General features: G+C 36.8%; 1 protein-coding gene across 1 annotated transcript; it reads left to right on the top strand.

The window, feature by feature from the left end:
* The first annotated feature begins 13042 nt into the window (after nt 1–13042).
* Nucleotides 13043–18476, top strand: LOC118847363 (40S ribosomal protein S15-like). Its single transcript, XM_036755818.1, has 2 exons — nt 13043–13491; nt 18452–18476. The coding sequence occupies exons 1-2, from the start codon at nt 13058–13060 to the stop codon at nt 18474–18476; spliced, it is 459 nt and encodes a 152-aa protein (XP_036611713.1). The 5' UTR covers nt 13043–13057.
* The last annotated feature ends 5918 nt before the right edge of the window (nt 18477–24394 follow it).

Consider the following 24394-nt stretch of genomic DNA (forward strand, 5'->3'; position numbering starts at 1 on the left):
CCTCCTCCAGTAATCACTGTGCTAATCTCTCAGGCTAATTTGGGTGCCTGCTCCCTGTTCCCTAGAAAGATAAAGATCATAGATAAACAAGAGGACTCTTGAGACTGGTAGTCATTCGGTATCTTGCCATCTGATCATCCCATCTTCATATTTGCAAGGCTCTTCTACTTTATCTATGAGATGAGCCCCAAAAGCAGCTCATCTCTTCCCAACCTTCCGTAACTATGCTAAATGTTAGTGGTGACACTAATACAAGCACTCGCTTAGTTCGGATTTCATTTTGGGATGGAATGAGGCACTTGAAAATTACTGAACAATTAAAAGAAAGTTTATTTTGTTCTGATACAGAAAGGGTATATGACAACAGTATACAGGTTATACATGTGTAGTCATTTAAAACACATTTCCATGTAAGTCATGCTGTGAAAGAAAACAGACAAAAAGTACAAGAAAAATAAAGTATAGGAAACGTGTCTTTGATATTCATTCAGACTCTACCAGTTCTTTCTCTGCTCATCATTTCTTATAGCACAATAGTATTCCACCATAATCATATACGACAACTTGTTCAGCCATTGCCCACTTGATGGACATCTCCTAAATTTCCTGTTCTTTGCCACCACAAAAAGAGCTGCTATAAATATTTTTGCACATATTGGTCCTTTTACTTTTTGTTTATTATCTTCTTGGGATATAGACCTAGTAGTGGTCTTGCTAGGTCAAAAGGTAAACATGGTTTTATACCCCTTAGGTTTCATTTCAAATTGCTTTCCAGAATAGTTGAATCAGTATACAACTCCACCAATGGTCCATTAGTGTTCTAATTTTTCCCTCCAACATTTGTCATTTTCCTTTTCTGTCATATTAGCCAATATGATGTGTGTGTGGTGGTAGCTCAGAGTTGTTTTAATTTGCATTTGTCTAATCTATAGTGACTTTTTTTTAATTAAGATTTTTTTATTTTTAGTTTACAACACTCAGTTCCACATGATTTTGAGTTCCAGATTTTCTTCCCTCCCTCCCCATCTCCCTCCCTATCTCCCTCCCCAAATACGGCATGAATCCTATATATCTTCTACATATAACTTCACATTGAACTTATTTACACAATAGTCAATTGCAAAGAAGAATTATGACCAATAGAATGAATAATGAGAAAGAAGAAACAAAACCAAAACAACACAAAACAAAAGAGAAAAAAAGGGAGAAAAGAAGAGGAAACAGTGTGCCTCAATCAGCATTCAGACTCCGTTGTTCTTTCTCTGGATGTAGATAGCTCTCTCCATCATGAGTCCTTTGGAGTTGTCTTTGAACCTTATATTGCTGAGAAGAGCAAAGTCTGTCAGAGTTAGTCATCACAGAATCCATATATCTGTGGTTGTGCATAATGTTCTCCTGGTCCTGCTCCCCTCGCTCAGCATTATATCGTGTAGGTTTTTCTAGGTTATTATGAAGTCTATATCTTCCCCATTTCTTATAGCACAATAGTATTCCATTACATTCATATATGACAACTTGTTTAGCCATTCCCCAATTGATGTGCATCCCCTTGATTTCCAATTTTTTGCTACTACAAAAAGAGCTGATATAAATATTTTTGTATATATGGGTTCTTTTCCTACTTGTGTGATCTCTTTGGGATACAACCCTAGAAGTGGTGTTCCTGGGTCAAAGGGTATGAACATTTTTATAGCACTTTAGAATTAGTTCCAAATTGCTCTCCAGAATGGCTGGATCAGTTCACAACTCCACCAGCAATGTAACAGTGTTCCAATTTTCCCACATCCTCTCCAGCATTTATCATGTTCCTGTTTTGTCATTTTAGCCAGTCTGACAGGAGAGAGGTGGTACCTAAGAGTTGTTTTGATTTGCATTTCTCTAATCAGTAGTGATTTAGAGCATTTTTTCATATTCCTATAGATATCTTTAATTTCTTCCTCTGAAAACTGCCTGTTCATATCCTTTGACCATTTCTCAATTGGGGAATGACTTTTATTCCTATAAATTTGGCTCAGTTCCCTATATATTTTAGAGATGAGGCCTTTATCAAAGATGCTAGTTGTAAAGATTTTCTCCCAATTTTCTGCTTCCCTCCTAATCTTTGTTGCATTGATTTTGTTTATACAAATGCTTGTCAATTTAACATAATCAAAATTATCCATTTTGCATTTTGTAATGCTCTTTATCTCTTGTTGTGTCATGAATTCCTTGCTTTCCTATTCCTTTTAAAAACACTAGAAAGCATAGGAATAAATGGAACCTTCTTTAAAATTATAAATAGCATCTACCTAAAACCATCATCAAGCATTATTTGCAATGGGGATAAGCTAGATGCATTCCCAATAAGATCAGGGGTGAAACAAGGATATCCATTACCACCCCTACTATTCAATTTAGTACTAGAAATGTTAGCTGTAGCAATAAGAGAAGAAAAAGAAATTGAAGGAATTAGAATAGGCAAAGAATAAACTAAATCATCCCTTTTTGCAGATGATATGGTGATTTACTTAGAGAATCCTAGAGAATCAAGTAAAAAACTACTTGAAATAATAAACAACTTTAGCAAAGTTGCAGGATATAAAATAAAGCCACATAAATCCTCGGCATTCCTATACATTACTAACAAAGCCCAACACCAAGAGATGGAAAGAGAAATTCCATTCAAAGTTATTGTAGACACTATAAAATATTTGGGAGCCTATCTGCCAAGACAAACCCAGGGCCTATATGAGCATAATTATGAAACACTTTTCACGTGAATAAAGTCAGATCTAAATAAATGGAAAAATATCTATAGTGACTTCTAGCATTTTTTCATATGACTATCGATAGCTTTGATTACTTTGTCTGAAAACTGCTGTAATTTTTGGCCATTTATCAATTGAGAAATGGCTTTTATTTCTATAAATTTGACTTAGTTTTCTATATATTTGAGAAATGAGGTCTATATCAGAGAAACTTGGTGTAAATTTTTTTTCATGGTTCTGATTACCAACTATATATATTTCCCTCCAATCTATTTTCTCCTCATTATCCCACTCTCTTTCCTTCCACCCTGCCCATTCTTAAAAGTGTTTTGCTTCTGACTTCCCACCCATCTATATTCTTTCTATCAGCACCCCCCATTTTCTTATCACCTTCCTCCTCCTACTTTCCTAAATGGCAAGACAGATCTTTATATGCAACTGAATGTGAATGTTATTCCCTCTTTCAGCAAATTCAAATGACCGTGAAGTTCACACATTCCCCACCTCTCCATGACCCAACTTCCCCTCCACTGTAGCATTTCCTTTGGGTCTCTTTTATGTCAGATAATTTACCATATTCCACCTTTACCTTTCCTTCTTCCAGTGCATTCATCTTTCTCACCCCTTAATTTTATTTTATCTTAGAAAGTCATCCCATCATTTTCAACTCTCATCTGTGCTTTCTATGTATATACCTTCACACTGCCCTGATAATGATTTTTCTTGGATCACTCTCATTTCTCTTCCCAATTTTTTCTCTATCTCTCTCACTGATCTTTAAAATCCTTTTTGAGTTCTTCCATGGCCTGGGACCAATTCATATTATTTCTTTCAGGCTTTAGACATAGCGGTTTTGACTTTGCTGTCCTCTTCTGAGTTCATATTTTGATCTTTCCTGTCTTCACAGGAACTTTCTACAGCTGGGATCTTTTTCTGCCATTTGCTCATTTTTCAGCCTATTTCTTACTTTTTAACTCTATGCTACAGTGGACTCTGCTTCTGAAGTGTATGAAGCTATAACAAACTTCAAGCTTTTTGTACAGCCTTTTTTTTTCTTTTTTTTTTTTGGCCGGGCAATTGGGGTTAAGTGACTTGCCCAAGGTCACACAGCTAGTACCTGTGTCAAGTGTCTGAGGCTGGATTTGAACTCAGGTCCTCCTGATTCCAGGGCCGGTACTGTACTGACTGTGCCACCTAGCTGCCCCTTATACAGCCTTTTTCAGAGGTAATTCTGGGGACTTTTAAGGTTTTGATTCTTCAAAGGTGGTGTGATCTAGAGAGAGATGTGTCCACTATTCACCTGTACTGTGCACAGGTCTGTGAGTGACCACAAGACCTCTTTTCCACCCTGGAACAGTGACTAGGGTCCCTGCTCCACTGTGGCTACTTTGCTAGTGCTCCTCTTTGCCCTAGGACTGAGATCCACGACTGTGGCCCAGATCCAAGTATGGGCAATGTAACAGAAACCTGGCCACAGTGCCAGCAAAAGGATTATGTAATTTTCTTCTGATCAGTTGGCTGACCCCCTTACCATCTGTGTGCTGAGAGGTCTGAAAACCACTACCACTGATTCAGTGGCTTCCAAGGACTGCTCTTGGTTTGACGGGAACCAGTTTGCACTGGCACTGCCTGCACTGACATAACCTACATTCAACTCTCCACCTAATGCAACAGGCCTTTCCTGCCAACCTTCTAAGTTGTCTTTGGTTGGAAAACTCTTTCGCTCCATCTTTTTGTGGATACTTCCACTCTAGAATTTGTTTTGAGGTATTATTTAAAGGTATTCAAAAGGTTGGAGGAGAACTCAGGAGAGTCCCTACCTTTTCTCCTACCATCTTGGCTTCACCTGTTTTGCTATAAACATTTTTGTACAAACAGGTTCTTTTCCCTTTTGGGAGAGTGTCTTTGAGATATAGATCTAGTAATGATATTGCTGCATCAAAGAGTATGAAGAGCTTTATAGTCCTTTGGGCATAGTTCCTAATTGCTCTCCAGGATGGTTGAATCAGTTCACAACTTCACCAGCAATGCATCAGTGTCCCAGTTTCCTCACATCCCCTCCAACATTTATCATTTTCCTTTTTTTGTCATATTAGCCAATCTTATAGGTGCAAGGTGGTACCTCAGAGTTGTTTTAATTTGCATTTCTCTAATCAATAGTGATTTAGAGCAATTTTTCATATTGTTATAGATAGCTTTGATTTATTTTTCCTGAAAACTACCTGTTCATATCCTTTGTCCATTTAGTAACTTTGGAATGACATATTTTTTACAAATTTTGTTCAGTTTCAATATATTTGAGAAATGAGTCCTTTATCAAAAGTATTTGTTCCAAAAATTTTTCCTCAGTTTTCTGCTTTCCTTTTATTTTTGGTTGTATTAGTTTAGTTTTGTTTGTGCAAAAACTTTTTAAATTTTATATAATCAAAATTGTCTATTTTACATTTTATAATGCTCTATTTTTCTTTGGTTCTTATCCATTGATCTGACAAACAAATTATTCTATGTTCTCCTAATTTACTCATGGCATTACTTTTTATATTCAAATCATGTACCCATTTTGACCTTATCTTGGTATATGGTGTGAATGTTGGTCTGAATCTAGTTTCTGCCATACAATTTTCCAGTTTTCCCAGAAGTTTTTGTGAAGTAATAAGTTTTTGTTCCAAAAGCTTGGATCTTTGCTTTCATTATATACCAAATTACTATACTCATTTGCTATGATGTAACATGTGCCTAATCTATTCCACTGATCCACCACCCTATTTCTTAGCCTGTACTAAATTGTTTCAATAATTACTGCTTTATATTACAGTTTGATATCTGGTACAGCTAAACCTCCTTTCTTTACTTTTTTTATAGATTCCTTTGATATCCATGACCTTGTGTTCTTCTAGATCAATTTTATTATTTTTTTCTAGCTCTATAAAATGATTTTTGGTTGATTGGTATGGCACTGCATAAAGAGAATAGTTTAGGTCGAGTTTTCATTCTTATTATGTTTCTTCAGCCTATAAATGAGCAGTTAATATTTTCTCAATTGTTTATATATGACCTTATTTGTATAAGAAGTGTTTTGTAATTGTGTTCATATAATTTCTGGGTTTGTCTTGACATGTAGACTCCCAAATATTTTATTCTGTTTTATAGTTATTTTAAGTGTAAATCTCTTTTTATCTATTGCTGCTGGACTTTTTTGATAATATATAGAAATGCTAATGATTTATGTGGGTTTATTTTGTATTCTGCAACGTTGCTAAATATGTGCACTATTTCAACTAGTTTTTTAGTTGATTCTCTAGTATTCTCTAAGTATATCATCAAATCATCTGCAAAGAATGATAGTTTTATTTCCACATTGCTGATTCTAATTCCTCCAATTTCTTTTTCTTCTCTTGTTGGTATAGCTAATATACTATTTCTAGTACAATATTGAATAATAGTGGTCATAATGGGTAGCCTTGTTTCACCCCTGATTGTAATGGGAATGCTTCTAGCTTAACCTCATTATAGATAATTCTTGCTCATGGTTTTAGATAAGTATTATGTATCATTTTAAGGTAAGCTACATTTATTCTAATGTTCTCTAGTGTTTTTAATAGGAATGGTTGCTGTATTTGTCAAAAACTTTTTCTGCATCTGTTGAGAGAATCATAAAATTTCTGTTGGTTTTGTTACTCAGGTGTTCAATTATGCTGATAGTTTTTCTAATGTTGAACCAGTCCTAAATTGCTGGTATAATTCTTAGTATGATCCTTGTGACATATTTCTGTAATCTTCTTCTAAGTACCTTATTTAATATTTTTTATCAATATTCATTGGGGAAATTGATCTAAAATTTTCTTTCTCTTTTTTGACTCTTCCTGGTTTAGGTATAAGTACCATTTCTGTGTCATGAAAGAAATTTGGTAGCACTGCACTTATTTTTCCAAATAGTTTATATGGCATTGGGACTAATTGTTCAAAATACTGATTTTCTTTTTAAAAATAGCTCTATATAAAATTTCCAAAAGAAAGGGCTACTTTGAGAATAATTATGAGAATCTATGTATCAATTATCTGTTGTTGTTCAGTCATTTCTGTTATGTCCAACTCTTTTTGACTCTAGTTGTGGTTTCCTTGGCAAAAGTACTGGAGAGATTTATCATCTCCTTTTCTAGCTCATGTTCCAGATGAAGAATAAACAGGGTTACGTGACTTGCTCAAGGTCACATAGCTAGTAAGTGTCTGGAGCCAGATTTAACCTCAGGAAGATAATTCTTCCTGACTCCAGGACTGGCACTCTATCCACTGAGCCATTTAGCTGCCCATCAATTATCTATCTATAATTAAATTTAATAGAAAATAGAAAAATAATCTGGTGCCAAAGCATTATTATTTAAAACCATAAAGAAACTTATAAATCATGAAGTCTGAATTCATTGTTTTACAAGTGAGGAAACTGAACAGATGTCCTCTGACTACAAATTCAATACTTTTTGTTCAATACTAGATGACAAAAGAAATTTTTGTTCCTTAAATACATTTTTATATATTCAGCATTTCTGATGTATGTATTTCAATAGCAATTGTAATAATGCACCACAGTATTATTTTAAATTAGTTTAATTATTTTACTAGGTAAGCTTAAGCTGAGATCTGTATTTCAAAAAATGAGAAATAAATGCCAGCATTAGCTCCATTAGATCTTTAACACAAGAGGTATAAAATACCTATAGGATACAATTTTCAATTTATAGCATGAAACAATACTTTGCCTATTCCTCTCATCCCAGATTAGAATTCACAGAATTAACTTTTGACTCATTGACTTTTAACTTCATTGACTTTCATTTCTTTCTGAGCTAGATTGGCAGTCTTTTAGGGTAGCTTAACTGAAGTAAGATGCCTACTAAGATGCCTTTGCTTATTCAGCTACCACAGAAACTTCAAAATTGAATTTTAAGTGGCTCTTTGTAAAATTGACACTTCCTGTAAATATTGCCTTATGACTGATACTTTTGTTGAGATATTTTATTCCCTGATATGAAGGATGCTCCCATTTTAAGGAATTCTAATTCAAAAGGAAGAAAGCAATTTTTTTACTGGTCATTGAATGCTGAATTAATTTCCAAGTAAATTGTCATTCATGCTTATTCTACAAGTGGTACAAGGAAGGAACAGATGTACATAGAGAAAAAAAATGTTATGCCATTTTTTTTCTGGCATTAGAATTTACTTACAAATAAAAATAACTAGATTTTTCTAAAATTCTTAACTGATACATAAACAATTTTCAAAATATGAATATACATGCAATACACACATACATGCATATGTGTGTATACAAGTGAAAATGAAAATAGAGTCAAATATTTGAACACAGAGAATTTGGGAAGACATTGCTGCTATGTAGATCATTCCTCCTACTTGAACAATAATCAATTTTGCTTCTGTTGGTCAAACTTCATCACTTGTAGATTTTTCAATCAAAAACGTGTAAGGGCAGAAAATAATCAACAGTTTCCCCCCATAGTGTGTACAAATGTTTTCATACAGCTCTGGTTATTAGCGATAACGACTTCAGCACAATGCATTTCAGGGGAATTAATGACTGGGGTTAATGGCCCGAGGCAGACCTAGCCAGTCGTGAATTCCCAAGAAATGCCTTTTGCTTTGATCATTACTGTTTCATTACAACATAAAAATAATCAGTGGCAATTACAGTACGCCAGAACAGCTCAGCCTTGACAATGAACTCTTTCAGCATCGACGTCGCTTCCACGGCTGTTATTAGAAATGAATTTTATCTAAATAAATCTTGAAGCTAAAGGAATTGATACAAATGATTATGAATCATAATGCAGCTTTCACTGGCCAGTATTCCAAATCAAATTTGAGAATAAGCTGTCTGCATAAAGTAAGTAAAATAACCTTTACAAGTGAAAGAGCAACCAAGTCAACCAAAACAGAAGGTCCTTAAGGAAACAGCTCATACCCAGGGAAATGAAAGGATGGACTCAATGGGGGCCATGTTCTGATGAATCCCTGAGGTAGTATTGCTAAACAATGCTTTGAAACAGATAAATCTAATCTGCTGGAAGAAATTATGGAATAGATATCATTTGCACTGGAAATATTGATTTTGGTTCTGAGTTAAAAGGAAAAATGAGTGAATATATGGATTTTTTTCTTTGTATAGCTATTTTCAAACTCCTCCATATTTACACATGATTTACATCTTTTTCTAAATAATATATTCAATCCTTGAATAAAAAGATTTTATATATACATGAATTTTCTTTGAAAGGAAAAATTTGTACGTGTTATACAAATTGAACCCTGTGATGGGTAGCAACAAAAAGCAAGAAGTTGGTGTAAAAATTGGACTTTTATTTTCTAAGGATTTTCTTATAGAGGAATAAAAAAACTAAAGACATTTTAATTTACAATTATTATAAACTGACAAAAAAGTAGATAAAGTCTGTAATCTAGAAATGAAAAGAGATGATTATTGTCTTCTTTGGAAATTACAAAGGCTCTTGGATATTGGGGAGTATAAAAATTATTTAAACTTTTTTTACATTTTTATGAAAAATGCAATTCCTATGTATTGCAATTAGTCATAAAAGTAGAAAGTGTTATTTTCATATTTCAAAATGGTTGCCTTTGTACTAGGCAACTAATAAGATAGGCAATAGATCCAGGCAATAGTTGCCAATGCACTAGGATTTGATTAACCTTATGGTAAGTATTTTCCCAGTATCAACTATATTCCTACTATAGAACCTAAGGGATTCCTTTGGCTAAGTATTTTCCCTGAGGCTGACTCCAAATATACATTTTTAAAATAAAAAGGTTATGTGTAGAAACAAACTATAAACACCTAGCCTCTAGAGTAGACAAATTTGGAGATCTTTAAGCATGGAGAAATACACCAATTCTATCATCCTAAGGTCCTGCACAGTTAAATTAAATAAAATATCATGAATAACTAGAACTAATAAATGCTTTGAGCCTTAGAAAATGTTGAATCAATCCAGTGACATATTTCTTAAAAGCCTATTTGATTTTATTCAGACATAAACTACGTTAATGATATGAAGTCAGGGACATCAGAGTAGAAGAGTATTTTGTGGACCAAATACATGAATTCTAACTTGCAGTAGTTACTTTGCAATATACAAAACCTTAACCCAGGCTCTTGTGATGGTTAACATCTGCCTCTTTTGCTTAGTAGAAAAATACATGAACACATATCATCCAAGAATTTTAAGCCATAGTCATAAATCCTACATTTTCCTGTATGACCTAGCCCATTATAGTTCCTTTGTATTTTCTGATCAGAGAAAGGAACTCTATTATCAATCTTAAATCTGTATTTGTTTGAGTAGATCTTACAAATATTAACTTCCTTCCTAGGTTTAAGTTCCCTTTATCAATCATCTCAAGTAAAGACAGTAAAGAACGGTCAAGTATCAAGTAAAAGGCAATAAATTTGATATGACATATTGTTATGATAATGCGCATTAACTTCTTTGCTGCTTGAATGGATTGGACTTACTGGTTTTGGGATTTAGTTTCCTGGTGTCTGAATAAAGGTTTTGGTTCTTCTGTCTTCAACATGGAGAGTCTGATATATTTTGCTGTACAGAACCAAGTCAGCACATTCACAGCAATAACAACTATTGTGAATAGTGTCTTGGCAATACAGACATGACCCCTGAGTCCCACAACTGACAAATGCTCCTTGTTGAACAAGAACAACCCCTATTTTCAGAAATGAATATAGACTGAGCCATGTTGTTTATTTACATATGCGCTTATTCCCAAGTGACTCCAGGTACCAAGAACAAGCAGAAGCTCAAACTGGTTCTTGGATTTCCCAGAGTTAAGGTCAGCTTGAGTGAAGGATTGATTTTCCAGCAATGCCTTGGTTCTACTTGAACCATCCATCCTAACTCTAAGAGAATGGTCCAGCTGAAGGATGACGTGCCATAACTCCTCTAATCTATATTTCTCCCCTCTCACCCATAATGACATCAGTTATTTTAGGGAAATCCCATTTGAATCCTCATGGGTTTCTCTACTTCAAGCATATGAAGTAAGATTTCAATGGTCTTAGATTACTTTTGAAAGAATAACATTCAAATATAATAAATATGTATAAATTCATCAGGCTGTATACAACTTATCAATGCAAACTGCAACTTGTGTACAACTGAATAGACAGTGCCCAAAAAATTATTACTGGATTTGTATCTCCTTTGTGTCTGTAATGGTGTTGGTATTGTAATCTCTTGGATACTTATAGGAATACACGTGCGCGTGTGCACACACACACACGCACACACACACACACACAAACAAAACGCTTCCAGGTAGGCATTTCTAATTGTACATTGCAGCCAAAGTTATGGACTATTGCCCACATTTAGTAGAAGCAGTATCTGTCATGTGCCATCGTTGCTGTGGTCCTTTTCGGTTACAACTCTAGGATTAGCACTAGATACCCTAGATCATCAATTAGGCAGAGTCATCAGCTACAAAAATTTAATGCTTCACCATGGACAGAACAATAATCATGTTTGGGGCTTCCTCCTCCCTTTCCTTTTACCTTCTTTAATTTTTATTTTGTTAGCTCTACCCAGCATCCAGTACAACAGGGAGCAGCTCCCACTGACAAATTTCATTGGTAATTCGAGGAGTTGAGAGACCATTTGACTTCACTGGAGCATAAAGGCCTAGCTTGGAAGGGAGCAATTGAGATAGTAAATATTACCAGAGCTACTACAGGCTTCTGGAGAATATTCTTGATCTGATGTAGCTTGTTTCTGTGAATATTACGTAGGAGACAAAAGGAAGAAATGCTTTTTTGAATCAATATCCTTTTTTAAACATTGCACATTTCATTCTTATAATCTCTTATTGGGACAGCTATGTGGCTCAGTGGGTAGAGCACAAAGCATGGAGTGAGGAATATCTGAGTTCAAATCTGGCCTCGCACACTCACTAGATATGTGACCCTGGGCAAATCACTTAACCTCTATTTGTCTTAGTTCCCTATCTTTAAAACGGGACCATTGGGGCAGAGCCAAGATGGTGGAGTAAAAGCAGAGACTCACTTGAGGTCTCCACCAAACCCATTCAAATACCTGTAAAAATGACTCTAAATAAATTCTAGAGCAGCAGAAACTACAAAATGACAGAGTGAAACAAATTTCAAGCCTAAGACAACCTGGAAGGTTGACAGTAAAGGTCTCTTGCACTGGTCTGGGAAAGGAGTGCAATCCAGCATGGGCTGCAACAGCATAGACAGGGATGGAGCAGGCCTCAGGGGACTGAATTACTGTCAGCTGTGGCAGTTTCCAGACTTCTCAACCCCAAAATGCCAAAGACAACTTAGAAGGTCAGTAGGAAAGGTCTGCCAGACCTGGGTGAGAAAGTACCATGGTCTGGCCTCAGCCCCAAGATGGTGGTGGTAGCTGCTTACAGAGCTCTTGGGCAACAAGCAGCAGGGGGATCAAGTGGCTGATCAGATGGGGGTTGCAGGGATCTCCTTGTTGGCACTGAGGCAGGATTCTCTTGCTTTGCCCGTGTTTGGATCTGGGTTGCTGTGATGGGTGGCATTCAAGGGGTGAGGAGTGTTGGCCTGGTGGAGCTTGTGATGGTGATGGAGAGGGAATCTTCCTCACATTTACAAGGCAGAAAAGAGTGCCTGTGTTGAATCACAGGCCAGAGCACAGACCAGGAGAGGAGTAAACACCTCTCCTTTGATCATATCACCTTGGAAGAGCTGAAAATTTACAGGTCCCTAGAAATATCTCTGAAAACAGCTGCACAAAACCCCTGAGGTTTGGGACAGTACACTCTGCATACTGGAAGCAGAGTCCTACCTTGACAAAGAGCTCAAAAGTCAAGTAATTGGCTGGGAAAATGAGCAAACAGTAGAAAAAAATCAGATTGTAGAATCTTACTTTGGTGACAAGGAAGATCAAATCATACACTCAGAAGAAGACAACAAAGTCAAAGCTCCTATATCCAAGGCATGCAAAAAAAATGTGAATTTGTCACAGGTCATGGATGAGCTCAAACAGGAGTTGGAAAATCAAGTAAGAGAAGTAGAGGAAAAATTGGGAAAAGAAATGAGAGTGATGCAAGAAATTCATGAAAAATGAGTCAACAGCTTTCTAAAAGAGACCACAAAAATGATGAAGAAGAGAACACTTTAAAAAAATAGACTAACCCAAATGGCAAAAGAGATCCAAAAAGACAATGAGGAGAAGAATGCCTTAAAAAGCAGAATTGGGCTTTTCCTGATAGCAGACAAGATGGTGGAAGTGGAGCAGAAGAAGAAGGGAACCTTCTGGAAGATCACCTACTGTGGCATGGACTTGGATCAGCTGCTGGACATGTCCTACGAACAGCTCATGCACTTGTACAGCACTTGGCAGTGTCGGCGACTCAAGAGGGGTCTGCAGCGCAAACAGCATTCCCTCCTGAAGCGTCTGAGGAAGGCCAAGAAGGAGGCGCCCCCCATGGAAAAGCCAGAGGTAGTGAAGACACACCTTCGAGACATGATCATCCTGCCCGAGATGGTGGGAAGTATGGTGGGTGTCTATAATGGCAAGATCTTCAATAAGGTAGAAATTAAGCCCGAGATAATCGGCCACTACCTGGGTGAATTCTCTATCACCTACAAGCCTGTGAAACATGGCCACCTGGCCATTGGAGCCACCCACTCCTCACGTTTCATCCCTCTCACGTATCCTAACAATAAAAACACGAAGGTTCTTAAAAAAAAAAAAAAAAGCAGAATTGGCCAAATGGAAAAGGAAGTCCAAAAGCTCACTGAAGAAAATAATTCCTTCAAAATTAGAATGGAGCAAATAGAAACTAGTGGCTTTATGAGAAATCAAGAAATTATAGAACAAAACCAAAAAAAAAATGAAAAAAATAGAAGACAATGTGAAATATCTCATGGGAAAAAACAACTGACCTGGGAAATAGATCCAGGAGACATAATTTAAAAATTATTGGACTACCTGAAAGTTATGATCAAAAAAAGAGCCTAGATATCATCTTTCAAGAAATTATCAAGGAAAGCTGCCCTGATATTCTAGAACCAGAGGGCAAAATAGAAATTGAAAGAATTCACCAGTCACCTCCTGAAAGAGATCCCTAAAGGAAAACTCCTAGGAATATTGTAGCCAAATTCCAGAGTTCCCAGGTTAAGGAGAAAATATTGCAAGCAGTGAGAAAAAAAATTCAAGTATTATGGAAACAAAATCAGAATAACACAAGATCTAGCAGCTTCTACATTAAGGGATCAGAGGGATTGGGATATGATATTCTGGAGATCAAAGGAGTTAGGATTAAAACCAATATTTACCTACCCAGAAAAATTGAGCATAATACTTCAGGGGAAAAAATGGATATTCGATGAAATAGAAGACTTTGATGCCTTCATGATGAAAAGACCAGAGCTGAGTAGAGAGTTTGACTTTCAAATACAGAATTCAACAGAAGCATGAAAAGGTAAACAGGAAAGAGAAATCATAAGGGACTTATTAAAGTTGAACTGCTTCATTCCTACATGGAAAGAAGATATTTGTAACTGATGAGAGCTTTCTCAGTATTAGGGTAGTTGGAAGGAATAGGTAGGGAGAGAGAGAGAGAGAGAGAGAGAGAGAGAGAGAGAGAGAGAGAGAGAGGGAGAGCGAGTGCTCATAGAGTGAGTTGAATATGAAGGGATGATACCTAAAAACTGAAATTAAGGGATGAGAGAGGAATGTTGTCCTAGGAGAAGGAGAAAAGAAGAGGTAGAATGGGGTAAATTATCTCACATAAAAGGGATAAGAAAAGGCTTTTACAATGGAATGGAAGAGGGAGGAGATGAGAGGAAATGAGTGAAGCTTACTCTCATTGGATTTGGATTAAGGAGGGAATAACAGACCCACTCAATCAGTTATGAAAATATATCTTACCCTATAGAAAATTAGGGGGGAAGGGGATAAAAGATGGGGGGGTGGTAGAAAGGGAGGAAAATGAAAGGAGGCGGTAATCAGAAGCAAGCAGTTTTTAGGAGGGACAAGGTCAAAGGAGAGAATAGAATAATTGGGGCTGGGATAGGATGGGGGGAAATTTACCCTTTTCTACCTCCTCCTTTCCTCTTCTCCCAGAACCACCACTTTACACCACTTAATTATGTTTTTATCATCATATCAGTTACTTTATACTGACACCCTCAGTCCATGTATATCCCTTTCCATTGTTATAATAACTGTATAATTCTCAAGATTGACATATATATATATAACATATATAAAAATATAACCCTATATAAGGACGTAAACAATTATCCCTTATTGAAAAACAAGATTATTCCCCCCTGCCCCGTTTACCATTTTATGTTTCTCTTGAGTTTTGCATTTGAAGATCAAATTTTCCATTGACCTCTGGCCTTTTCATCGAAAAGGTCTGGAATTCCCTTATTTGATCGAATGCCCATTTCCTTGCCTAAAATATTTTGCTCAGTTTTGCTGGGTATTGGATCCTTGATTGTAGCCCAAGCTTCTTTGCCTTTCAGAATATCATATTCCAATTCCTCCTGTCTTTTAATATAGAAGCTGCAAGATCTTGCATGATCCTTATTGTAGTTCCATGATATTTGAATTGTTTCTGGCTGCTTGCAGTATTTTCTCCTTGATTGCTACAATATTCCTTGGAGTTTTCAATTTGGGAGCTTTTCCAGGGGGTGGATTCTTTCAATGACTATTTTACTTTCTGGTTCTAGGACCATGGGGCAGGTAGACCAATATTTTTTAGATTGTCTCTCCTGGATTTGTTTTCCAGGTCAGTTGTTTGTCCAATAAGATATTTTACATTTTCTTCTATTTTTCATTCTTTAGATTTTGTTTGACTGATTCTTGATGCCTCATAGAGTCATTAGCTTCTACTTGCCCGATTCTAATTTTTAACAAGTTGTTTTCTTCATTTAGCTTCTGATCCTCCTTTTCCATTTGGTTAATTTTACTTTTCAGGGCATCATTCTCTCCAATTAGATTGTGAACCTTCTTAACTGTTCTGCCAGTTTTACTTTTTAAAGATTTGATCTCATCAGTGATTGTTTTCATTTTTCTTTTACCTCTCTAATTTGGTTTTTAAAATCCTCCTTGAGCTCTTCCAGGAATACTTTTTGAGCTTAAGACTGGTTCACATTCCCTTTTGAGGTTTCAGATGTGGATATAGTATCAATGCTATCCTCTTCTGAATTGGTATTTTGATCTTCCCTGTCTCCATAGAAAGAACCAATAGTCCTTGGCTTTCTGGATTACTTCTTCATGTTGTTTGTCTTTTTCCTGGCTTTCAAAGTGTATTTCTGCTTCTGGGACCAGGGGGCTCTATCCCAAGTATCTAGTTTGGGAACTGGGGCCCTGGTTACTGACTTTATGTGCTATGACCTCTGGTTTAGTGAGGTATGGGGGAGGTGTGGTCTGACTGTTGGAAGTCTTCTCTTCCCCTAGGGCTGTGCTATAGCATGTGTAGTCTCTGCTGTTGTCTGTGCTGGTGTCTGCCACTTTCCCTGGCTGTGTGAAGGCACCTCTGAGTTCCTGGTGTTGACCCTTGCTGGCTCCACACACACCCCCCCCCCGGGGCTTAAGAACTCCCACTGTCTGGCTACTGAAATCCCACCTCTGGCTTCTCTATTTCTCCCAAGGGACTATTATCTAGGTAAGTAATGGAGGGATGAGAGCCATTTTACCTAGTCATCATGGCTCCTGGAACTTCAAGAAGGTAACTTTCAAACCATTAGACTGTGGGCTGCAAGCCTCAGGAATAGTTGTTCTCATGGCTACAGGAGCTGCACTGCTGTCTCCCGTAGCTCTGACAGACTCCCATCCTTGGCTGGGAGGCCTAGGGATTGCCACCAGTTTCATGTACCCAGCATTGTCCCAGTCCCATTTGCTGGCTGGGTTCTGTTGCTGCTCTTGTTCTGGTGTGGTCTAGTGCAGTTCTGCCCACCAGGTGCTCTGAATCTACTCTGATTCACTTTTTTAGAGGTATCTGACAGAATTTGTGAGAGCTTGTTTCAACAATCCAGCTAGCAGCTTCTGTGGGGGTATAAGATTCACCCACAGCCAGCACCCATAAAGCTGCCAACAGCACAGGTTCTTCTGATCTGCTTAATTAAGGAAAGCAAGGTGAAGGGGTTGACAAGCTTACTTTTAATTCAGCATTCAAATATCATTCAGTTAGTTCAGGGGAAAAATCCAGCACCCTCAACTTCAAAACAAAATGCAAACAAATTACCAACATCAACAGACAGACTTTGTCTGATTCAAATACCAGCACCTAGTTACCAGAGTTCAACAGAGTCTCAGCATCCGGGTTTACAAGCTGGAGGGCTCCTTAGCTACAGCTGCCTGGAGTCTGTTCATCAACACCATCTCCAAAGCCCCGCACAAATGGCTCTGTCCTTCCTTCTTATAGGGCTTCAGATATCATCAAACATCATCTGAATCACCAGAGCTCAGGCTCTGGTGATTGGTTCTTGAGTTGGCCCCTCCCTTTAGGACCCTGGGAGGTTCACATCCACATGGATTAGGTTAACACCTAATGGAGTTTGGGCCTGGGGCTTAGCACCTAGCAAGGCTCACTGAATTACTCAAAGAAAACAAAGGCTATTCTGGTTACAGAACTCCGGTAAGTTGCTGCTTTTCCAGTGACATCTTGGCTCCCTCTCCAGCATGTCTTGATTTTAATCTTATTAGCAACCCAGTAGATCTCATAAAAAAGAGGCAAAAAAAATCAAAAACTTAAAACAATGACTATATCATTCTGGTATTGTAATCTTTAGCATGGCTGGTAGCTTTGATTAAGTAGATCCCCTCTCTTTCCCACTGCCACTACCACCACCACCACCACCACCTTCTTTCCTTTTATTTTTACAACAATCTTTTAGTTATTATCATTCCTATTTTACAAATGAGGAAACTGAAGCTCAGAAAATTAAGTAATTTTCTCATGGTTACTCTGCTAGTAAATTAGACATAGTATTTTATTCTAAGTCTTTCTTGACTCAAAGTCCAATGCTTTTTTTTGCTACATTGGAGGCAGAAGAAAATCTAGGAGTATATTGCTGTAATCTAGATGTGAGTTATGAACACCTCCACAACATAATAGTTGAAATGGAGAGCCAGGAATAAGTCATTTTCTGAAAACAGATGGGCTTCATGGTCCGCTGAAGAATTGGGACACTTAATAGTATTTAAGTGGCTGGCTATGGTAACTTTTGTAGAAAATAAGAGAATTAGACACACAGGTCCTATACTTGAAAATTATTCCTAAATATTTAGAAGAAAAATTTATTTAATTGGCAATTTGTATTATTAAGCTCCTTTCCCAAAAATATGGATTAAACAAATCTGAGTATAATATATAGTCATATACTAATTGCTTTTTGGCTTTTCTGTTTCTAGCTTTCTGAGGTCAAGCATAGAACACACAGAAACAAATTTTCTTGCCTTTCTCCTTCTCATCTTGTTCCAAAATGTAGCTTTGGTAGTTTCTCAATGGTACCTATTTGCCTATTCTCAACCCCAGTCAGGGAAACCTTGGAGCTCATGAGCCTTCTTTTCTCCTCTCTCCATTCCCTACCCAATTATATTATTTTTCAAAATAAATGATTTTGTACATTAAATTCGTATAATTGTTTTTTTCAGTGTGAGATTTAGTATGGTATTGTAGATGGAGAGTGTGCCTCAAAGTTAAGAATTCCTGAGTTCAAGTCTGCTTCTATACCTAAAGGCTGTGGGACGCTGGGCAAGTCATTTACTTCTTAGCATTACCAGTAACTCTAAGACTACAAATTTCAGGACAGAGAGAGATCTGCGTTTTGGAGTTTCCTATATCAGTGAAAGCACAGGTCTTCCCCTCCCAATTTATATATATATATATATACACATATATATATACACATATATATATATATATATATACACACACACATAGATATATTTCAGAGTTCTCGTTTTAGTAGGATGTACATTTAGTGCAATATAGCATGCAAACTTATAATCAGAATTTAAGAATTAGTAATACTCTCAGAGAGCATCTAATCCAACCCCAATGAGGAAAAGGAAGCTCAAACATATCATTTGACTTATCTAAAACATCTTAAACATTGCAAATTGAATTGGATCTAGACCTCAGGTTTCTTGACTATAAGATTAGTACTCTTTCAAATGAACCATATTACCTCTTACTCCAGGCCTTGAATTTATGACTCATTATCACACTCATATCATGGGACTCATACATGAAATACAATGGGACCAATATGTGCTGGTAAGGAAAGACAATCTTAGTCACTCCTGTAGCAACAAGCATGCACACACATCTACTGTACAGGAAATAAGCAGCTTAGTCAGTGATAGTAATGATGACATCATATGATAAAAGATGATTTGGTGCTCCAGGGTTGATTTGTTCTCTAAGGGACAATCAGTGTCACTTTCATTGTTCTCTTTTTGTTTATTCATCAGAAAATTATCCATTTTTGTCCAAAGGGATATTTGGCAAATGTCCACAAGGCAAATAACTTTAGTAATGTTCTAATATGATGGCTGGGCAGCTGGGTGGTGCAGTGGCTACAGCTCTGGGCATGGAGTCAGGAAAACCTGATTTCAAGTGTGGCCCCAGACATTTATGAGCTGTGTGACCCTAGGGAAGTCACTTAACCCTGTTTGCCTCAGATTTCTCATCTGTCAAATGGTCTGGAAAAGGAAATTGCAAACCATTCCAGTATCTTTGACAAGAAAACTCGAAATGTGGTCATGAAGGGTCAGACTCAACTGAAACAACAACTGAACAACAACGTGGTGGCTAACTAGGAAAGAACCTCCCCCACGTGATATGTAAGCCTTTTTTCTAGTTATAATGATAGAAGCAGTCAAATTATCCCATATGTAGCTGGGGTCTTAAATAGCATAAACATAGAAGGGCAGCATTTCTAGGCCCCTATCCTGCAATAGATTTAACTGCAAACATCATGCAGAAATCAACAGCTCCTTTTAGTCACTCTACAAAGAGCTGCTGTGTCTTCAGTTTCAGCGAACAAACATTTTGCTATGTGAGCAGCTGAAGCAAGCTGTGTCAACAAAGCAGAGTTTGAATTATGACATGCTGCTGTGTCTATGAAAGCAGAAGAAGGGAGTACATGATTATGGCCTAGAGCATGTGGTTAGAGAGGGACTAATGGTTGCTCTCCAGCATTAGTTGTTGATGGAAAACATCTGCTTTCTTTTCTGTCCCCTCAAAGGAATCTCTTGGGAAATAGGCCCCTGATGGACTCACTCTGAACCAGGTCATTTCTCTCATTAGATTCTTGATGCAACATTTGAATCTGATGAGAAAAGCTAGAATTGATACAATCCTCAGTAACATAAAGGGAAAAGTGATAAACAAATGTGGAAGTATACTTCATTGCCAGCCTGAAAATATCATTGGTGCTTTACCTCCTAATTTGCACACTTCACAGCTGTTAACAGATCTTGGTAGAACCAAAGTAAGTTGACAAAGAGATCTGGCTTTTTGTCATCTCAATCATATTTTTCTTTTTATTTTCACAGCAAAATTCTTATTTATCTCAAGGTCCCTTGATACAGTTAAGTAGCCTGCCTTTTTTCTTTGCTCTACGTAGGCCCTCTCATCTGCTTTTTCATTCTGTAGTCAACAGAATAGCAAAGCTAACAAAGGCTGAAGAATATAAACAGCTCCCCATGTCTGAATTGCTGTGAATGTTATTAGAAACCAAACACAGCGGGAGATCTGGTGTTGTACCAGGTGTATCACAAGCTTGAAGGCAAGGACTCCAGGTGCTGTTATTCTCCTTTAGCCCCTGATATCTGGGAAGTTTCCAAATGAAATAAACAACATTCACATGTGGCCTCTCAAGACTCTTAAACAAGGATGGGAAAAGGAAGTGGGTACTAATATACTAAAATTACAACACAAAAACAGTTCTTAGGAAAAAGAATTGACTTCTTGCCAATATGGCCGCCTGAATAGAGGCAGCAGCTTGGCTCCCACAAATTTACTCCAGCAAAAAAATCTAAAAATCATACCACACTGAACAGTGGTCAAAAAACTCAAAAATAAACTAGAGTAGTAGATTTCATCCACCACAAAACTATGCAAAAAATCAGTCAGAAGACCAAAGGTGATAGGCAAAGCTTCTGTCAGCAAGGACAGTACTTGCTTAGGTATATAAAGACAAAAGCTTCCCAAAGCAACCAGAGATGGGTAAGAGATTCCAACTCAAGGGCTCCCTAACAATTAGAATGGTACAAACAGAAATCAAGGATTTTATGTGACAACAAGTAATACTACAACTAAATCAAATTTTAAAAAACAGAAGAAAATATATCTATCGACTATTTAAAACAAATGACTTGGAAAACAAGTCAAAGAGAGATAATTTAATAATTATCAGAATACCAAAAATAAAAAATAAAATCTGGGAACTAAATTTCAAGAAATTATAAATGGAAATTTCCACATCTATTAGAACAGAGGACAAAATGAGGATAGAATGAATCTAAGGAGTTTTTTTTTTCCTTAAAAGAATCCCAAAAGGAAAAATCCCTGGAGCAGCAGCACAAAAATTCACATGAAGGAAAAACATACTGCAAGCAGAAGGAAAGGAATTCCAGTATGAAGGACTTAAGTAAGGATCTACAAGATTCTACTACAAATGAAAGTTCACGGAATAAATATTCAAAGAGAACATATATATATATATATATATATACATATATATATATATATACATATCCACACATGTATATTATAGCTTTGAAACCAAGAATAAATAATTCAGAAAAAAATTGAATATAGTCCCACAAGGAAGGGTGTGGGGAGACCTTTAATGGGATAGAGGGCTTTAAGCACTCCTGAAAGAAAAGGTCACAGCTAAGTAGAAACTTTGAAATAGAATCGTGATTCAAGAGAAGCCTAGGAAGTAAATTTAATGGACCAATTAGAAAGGGCTGTACAATGATGTAATGCTAACATTAGAACAGGGGAAAGAGAAAGAAATTTCTCTGCCTAACTTTAATGTCTTCGAAGGGTACTGAAGAAGTTAGATGAGAACCAAAAATCTGGAGGTGTATTGGTTCTATTTTGAGAGTTTTGAGGAAAGAATGAGAAGGGTTAATAAAGGGAAAATACATGTGTGTAAAAAAGGAAGAGTGAGGCAGAAATTCCTTTTTTATTACTATTATATGTAAGAATATACAAGTAAAAAGTAATGAATGAGTACAGTAGGTGTCACAAGAACCTTACTCTTATTAGAATGAAAGGTAGCTCAACCATTCATTGTACCTTCAGAAAGACTGACCATATAAGAGGGCATAAATTTTTTATAGTGAAAAGCAGAAATATTAAAAGCATCCTTTTCAGATCACAATGCAATAAAATTATATTTAATAAGGCACCACAGGGATATAAATTAAAAACTAATTGGAGATTAAATAACCTAATCTTAAAGAATGAATGGGTTGAAGAACAAGTTATAGAAATAGTAAATAGTTTCATTAAAAAGACAACATATTAAAAATTACAGAATACATCAAGAGTAGTAATTAGAGGAAAATTTATATCTCTAAATGCTTATACCAACAAAATATAGAAAAATCAAATCAATGAATTAGTTATGCAATTTAAAAACTAGAAAAAGAACAAATTAAAATCTCCAATTAAATTAGAAATCCTGACAATTAAAGGTGAGATTAATAAAACTGAGTGTAAAAAAACATTGAATTAGTTAATAAAACTAAGAGTTGGTTTTACAAAAAAATAATAACATAGATAAACCATTGGTTAATATGGTTTTTAAAAAGGTGAGAAAAAATAACTAGTATTAAGAATGAAAAGCGTGAATATGCCACTGACAAGGATGAAATCAATCCAGTTATAAGGAGTTATTTTGCCCAATTATATGCCAATAAATTTAAGAATTTAGTGTCCATCTGCTACCCAACTCTCACCTGTGGCTCCAAGAAGGTGTAACATGTACTGTGGCTACATCCTAGTAAAATAATTTTGGCAGATTGGCTAAATCAGGTAAGTTGAGGGGCATAATTCCATGCATGTGAAGAATTCCCCCCACTAGAAAGAGTGGATGAAAACAATTTGTTCCAAAGGTTGTGAAGGTGACTGAAGCCTGCAGATCCTGTGTAGCACTTAGAGTTTGGTCAGACATTAAAGATGTCATAGTTAGCCACCTCATCCTGGCCCATTGCCAGTCATCTTGGCTTCTAGCTTACCATTGGACTTTGATGAATCTGGAAGAGAGAATGAAGCTGATGACTTCTTGGAACTTTGTATCACTTAAACCCATTTTATGTATGAGTCAAAAGACATCACCCAAACTATTTTACCATTTTTATCTACCTTGGAGTTGTGTGACAACAGACAATTGATGAAGTAGCAGGTGTGGATTCACTGGGAGCTGTAGTCACAATCCTCCATACAGGTGGCCCAGGCCAAAGTATAGTCTTCTCACTGGACTGAAGCAGCAATGGGATGTGGCAGCCACAGAGGTGTCTGAACAGCATTTTTTAAGAACCATACTGCTTACCTTCTGGCATGAGGAAGGGTCTAGAAAAGGTGCCCTAAAATTTGTCTTCTTTATTTAACCTAACTCTGGCCAGATTATGATGACAGCAAGGCATGTTACCCTGTGGAAAAAACACATACAAAAAATATACAAAAACTTTTGCAAAGATGGTTCTACTCATCATTGGTACATGGAACATGTGCACATTTATGGGCAACACAAAATTCAATAGACCTGAAAGACCAACAGCTCTTGCTACAAGAGAACTCAGCAGGTGTTGCATCTAAATAACAGCTCTGAGTAAAAGAAGGTTGGCAAATCAAGGCCAGCTTACCAAAGCTGGACTTAGATACACATTTTTCTATAATGCCTTCAGTGATGGTAAGCACTGTGAAGTTGGTGTAAGTTCCTCAATCAAATCTAATCTAGTCAACAAGCTTGTATACCTACCAAACGGAGTGAACAACAGGCTCATGGCAATGAAACTACCACTTTCAGGAAAGCACCATGCCACCATCATTAGTGTACATGCTCCCACCATGATGAATACTGACGAGGTGAAAGAAAAAAAATTTGAAGACCTGGAGACCCTCACCATCAATGTGCCAAAAGAGGAAAAGCTTGTAATTCTGAATGACTTTAATGCCAGAATAGGCACAGACTATTAGATATCGGGGAGTCTTGGGAAGAATGGAGTGAGAAACAGCAACAGAAATGGTTACTTAGTCATGAAGACTTGTGAATCTCGTGACCTTCTCATCACCAACACTGATTTCAATTTACATAAACAAAACAAATCTTCATGGATGCACCCTCACAACCAACATGTGCATTTAATAGACTATGTCATTATAAGAGTAAGAGGCAGACAGGATATGAGAGTGACAAAGGTGATATGTGGCACAAAGCGCTGGACTGATCATAAACTTATCCTCTCCAAGCTAAACATTCACCTTCAACAAATGTAGGGCCCCGAGACAAAATGACTATCAGAAGACTTAAGGTTAACAGATTAGAGTGCTTTTCTACACATGAACAGATTGTT

This window comes from Trichosurus vulpecula, chromosome 4 (assembly GCF_011100635.1).
Source record: "Trichosurus vulpecula isolate mTriVul1 chromosome 4, mTriVul1.pri, whole genome shotgun sequence".
Lineage (NCBI taxonomy): Eukaryota > Metazoa > Chordata > Mammalia > Diprotodontia > Phalangeridae > Trichosurus > Trichosurus vulpecula.

Bases quoted from the DNA above. Each gene is read 5' to 3' on its own strand.
- LOC118847363 (XM_036755818.1), top strand. From the start codon at position 13,058: ATGGTGGAAGTGGAGCAGAAGAAGAAGGGAACCTTCTGGAAGATCACC. The intron at 13,492-18,451 runs GTATCCTAACAA...TGTTTTTTTCAG, and splicing joins TCACGTTTCATCCCTCTCAC to TGTGAGATTTAGTATGGTAT.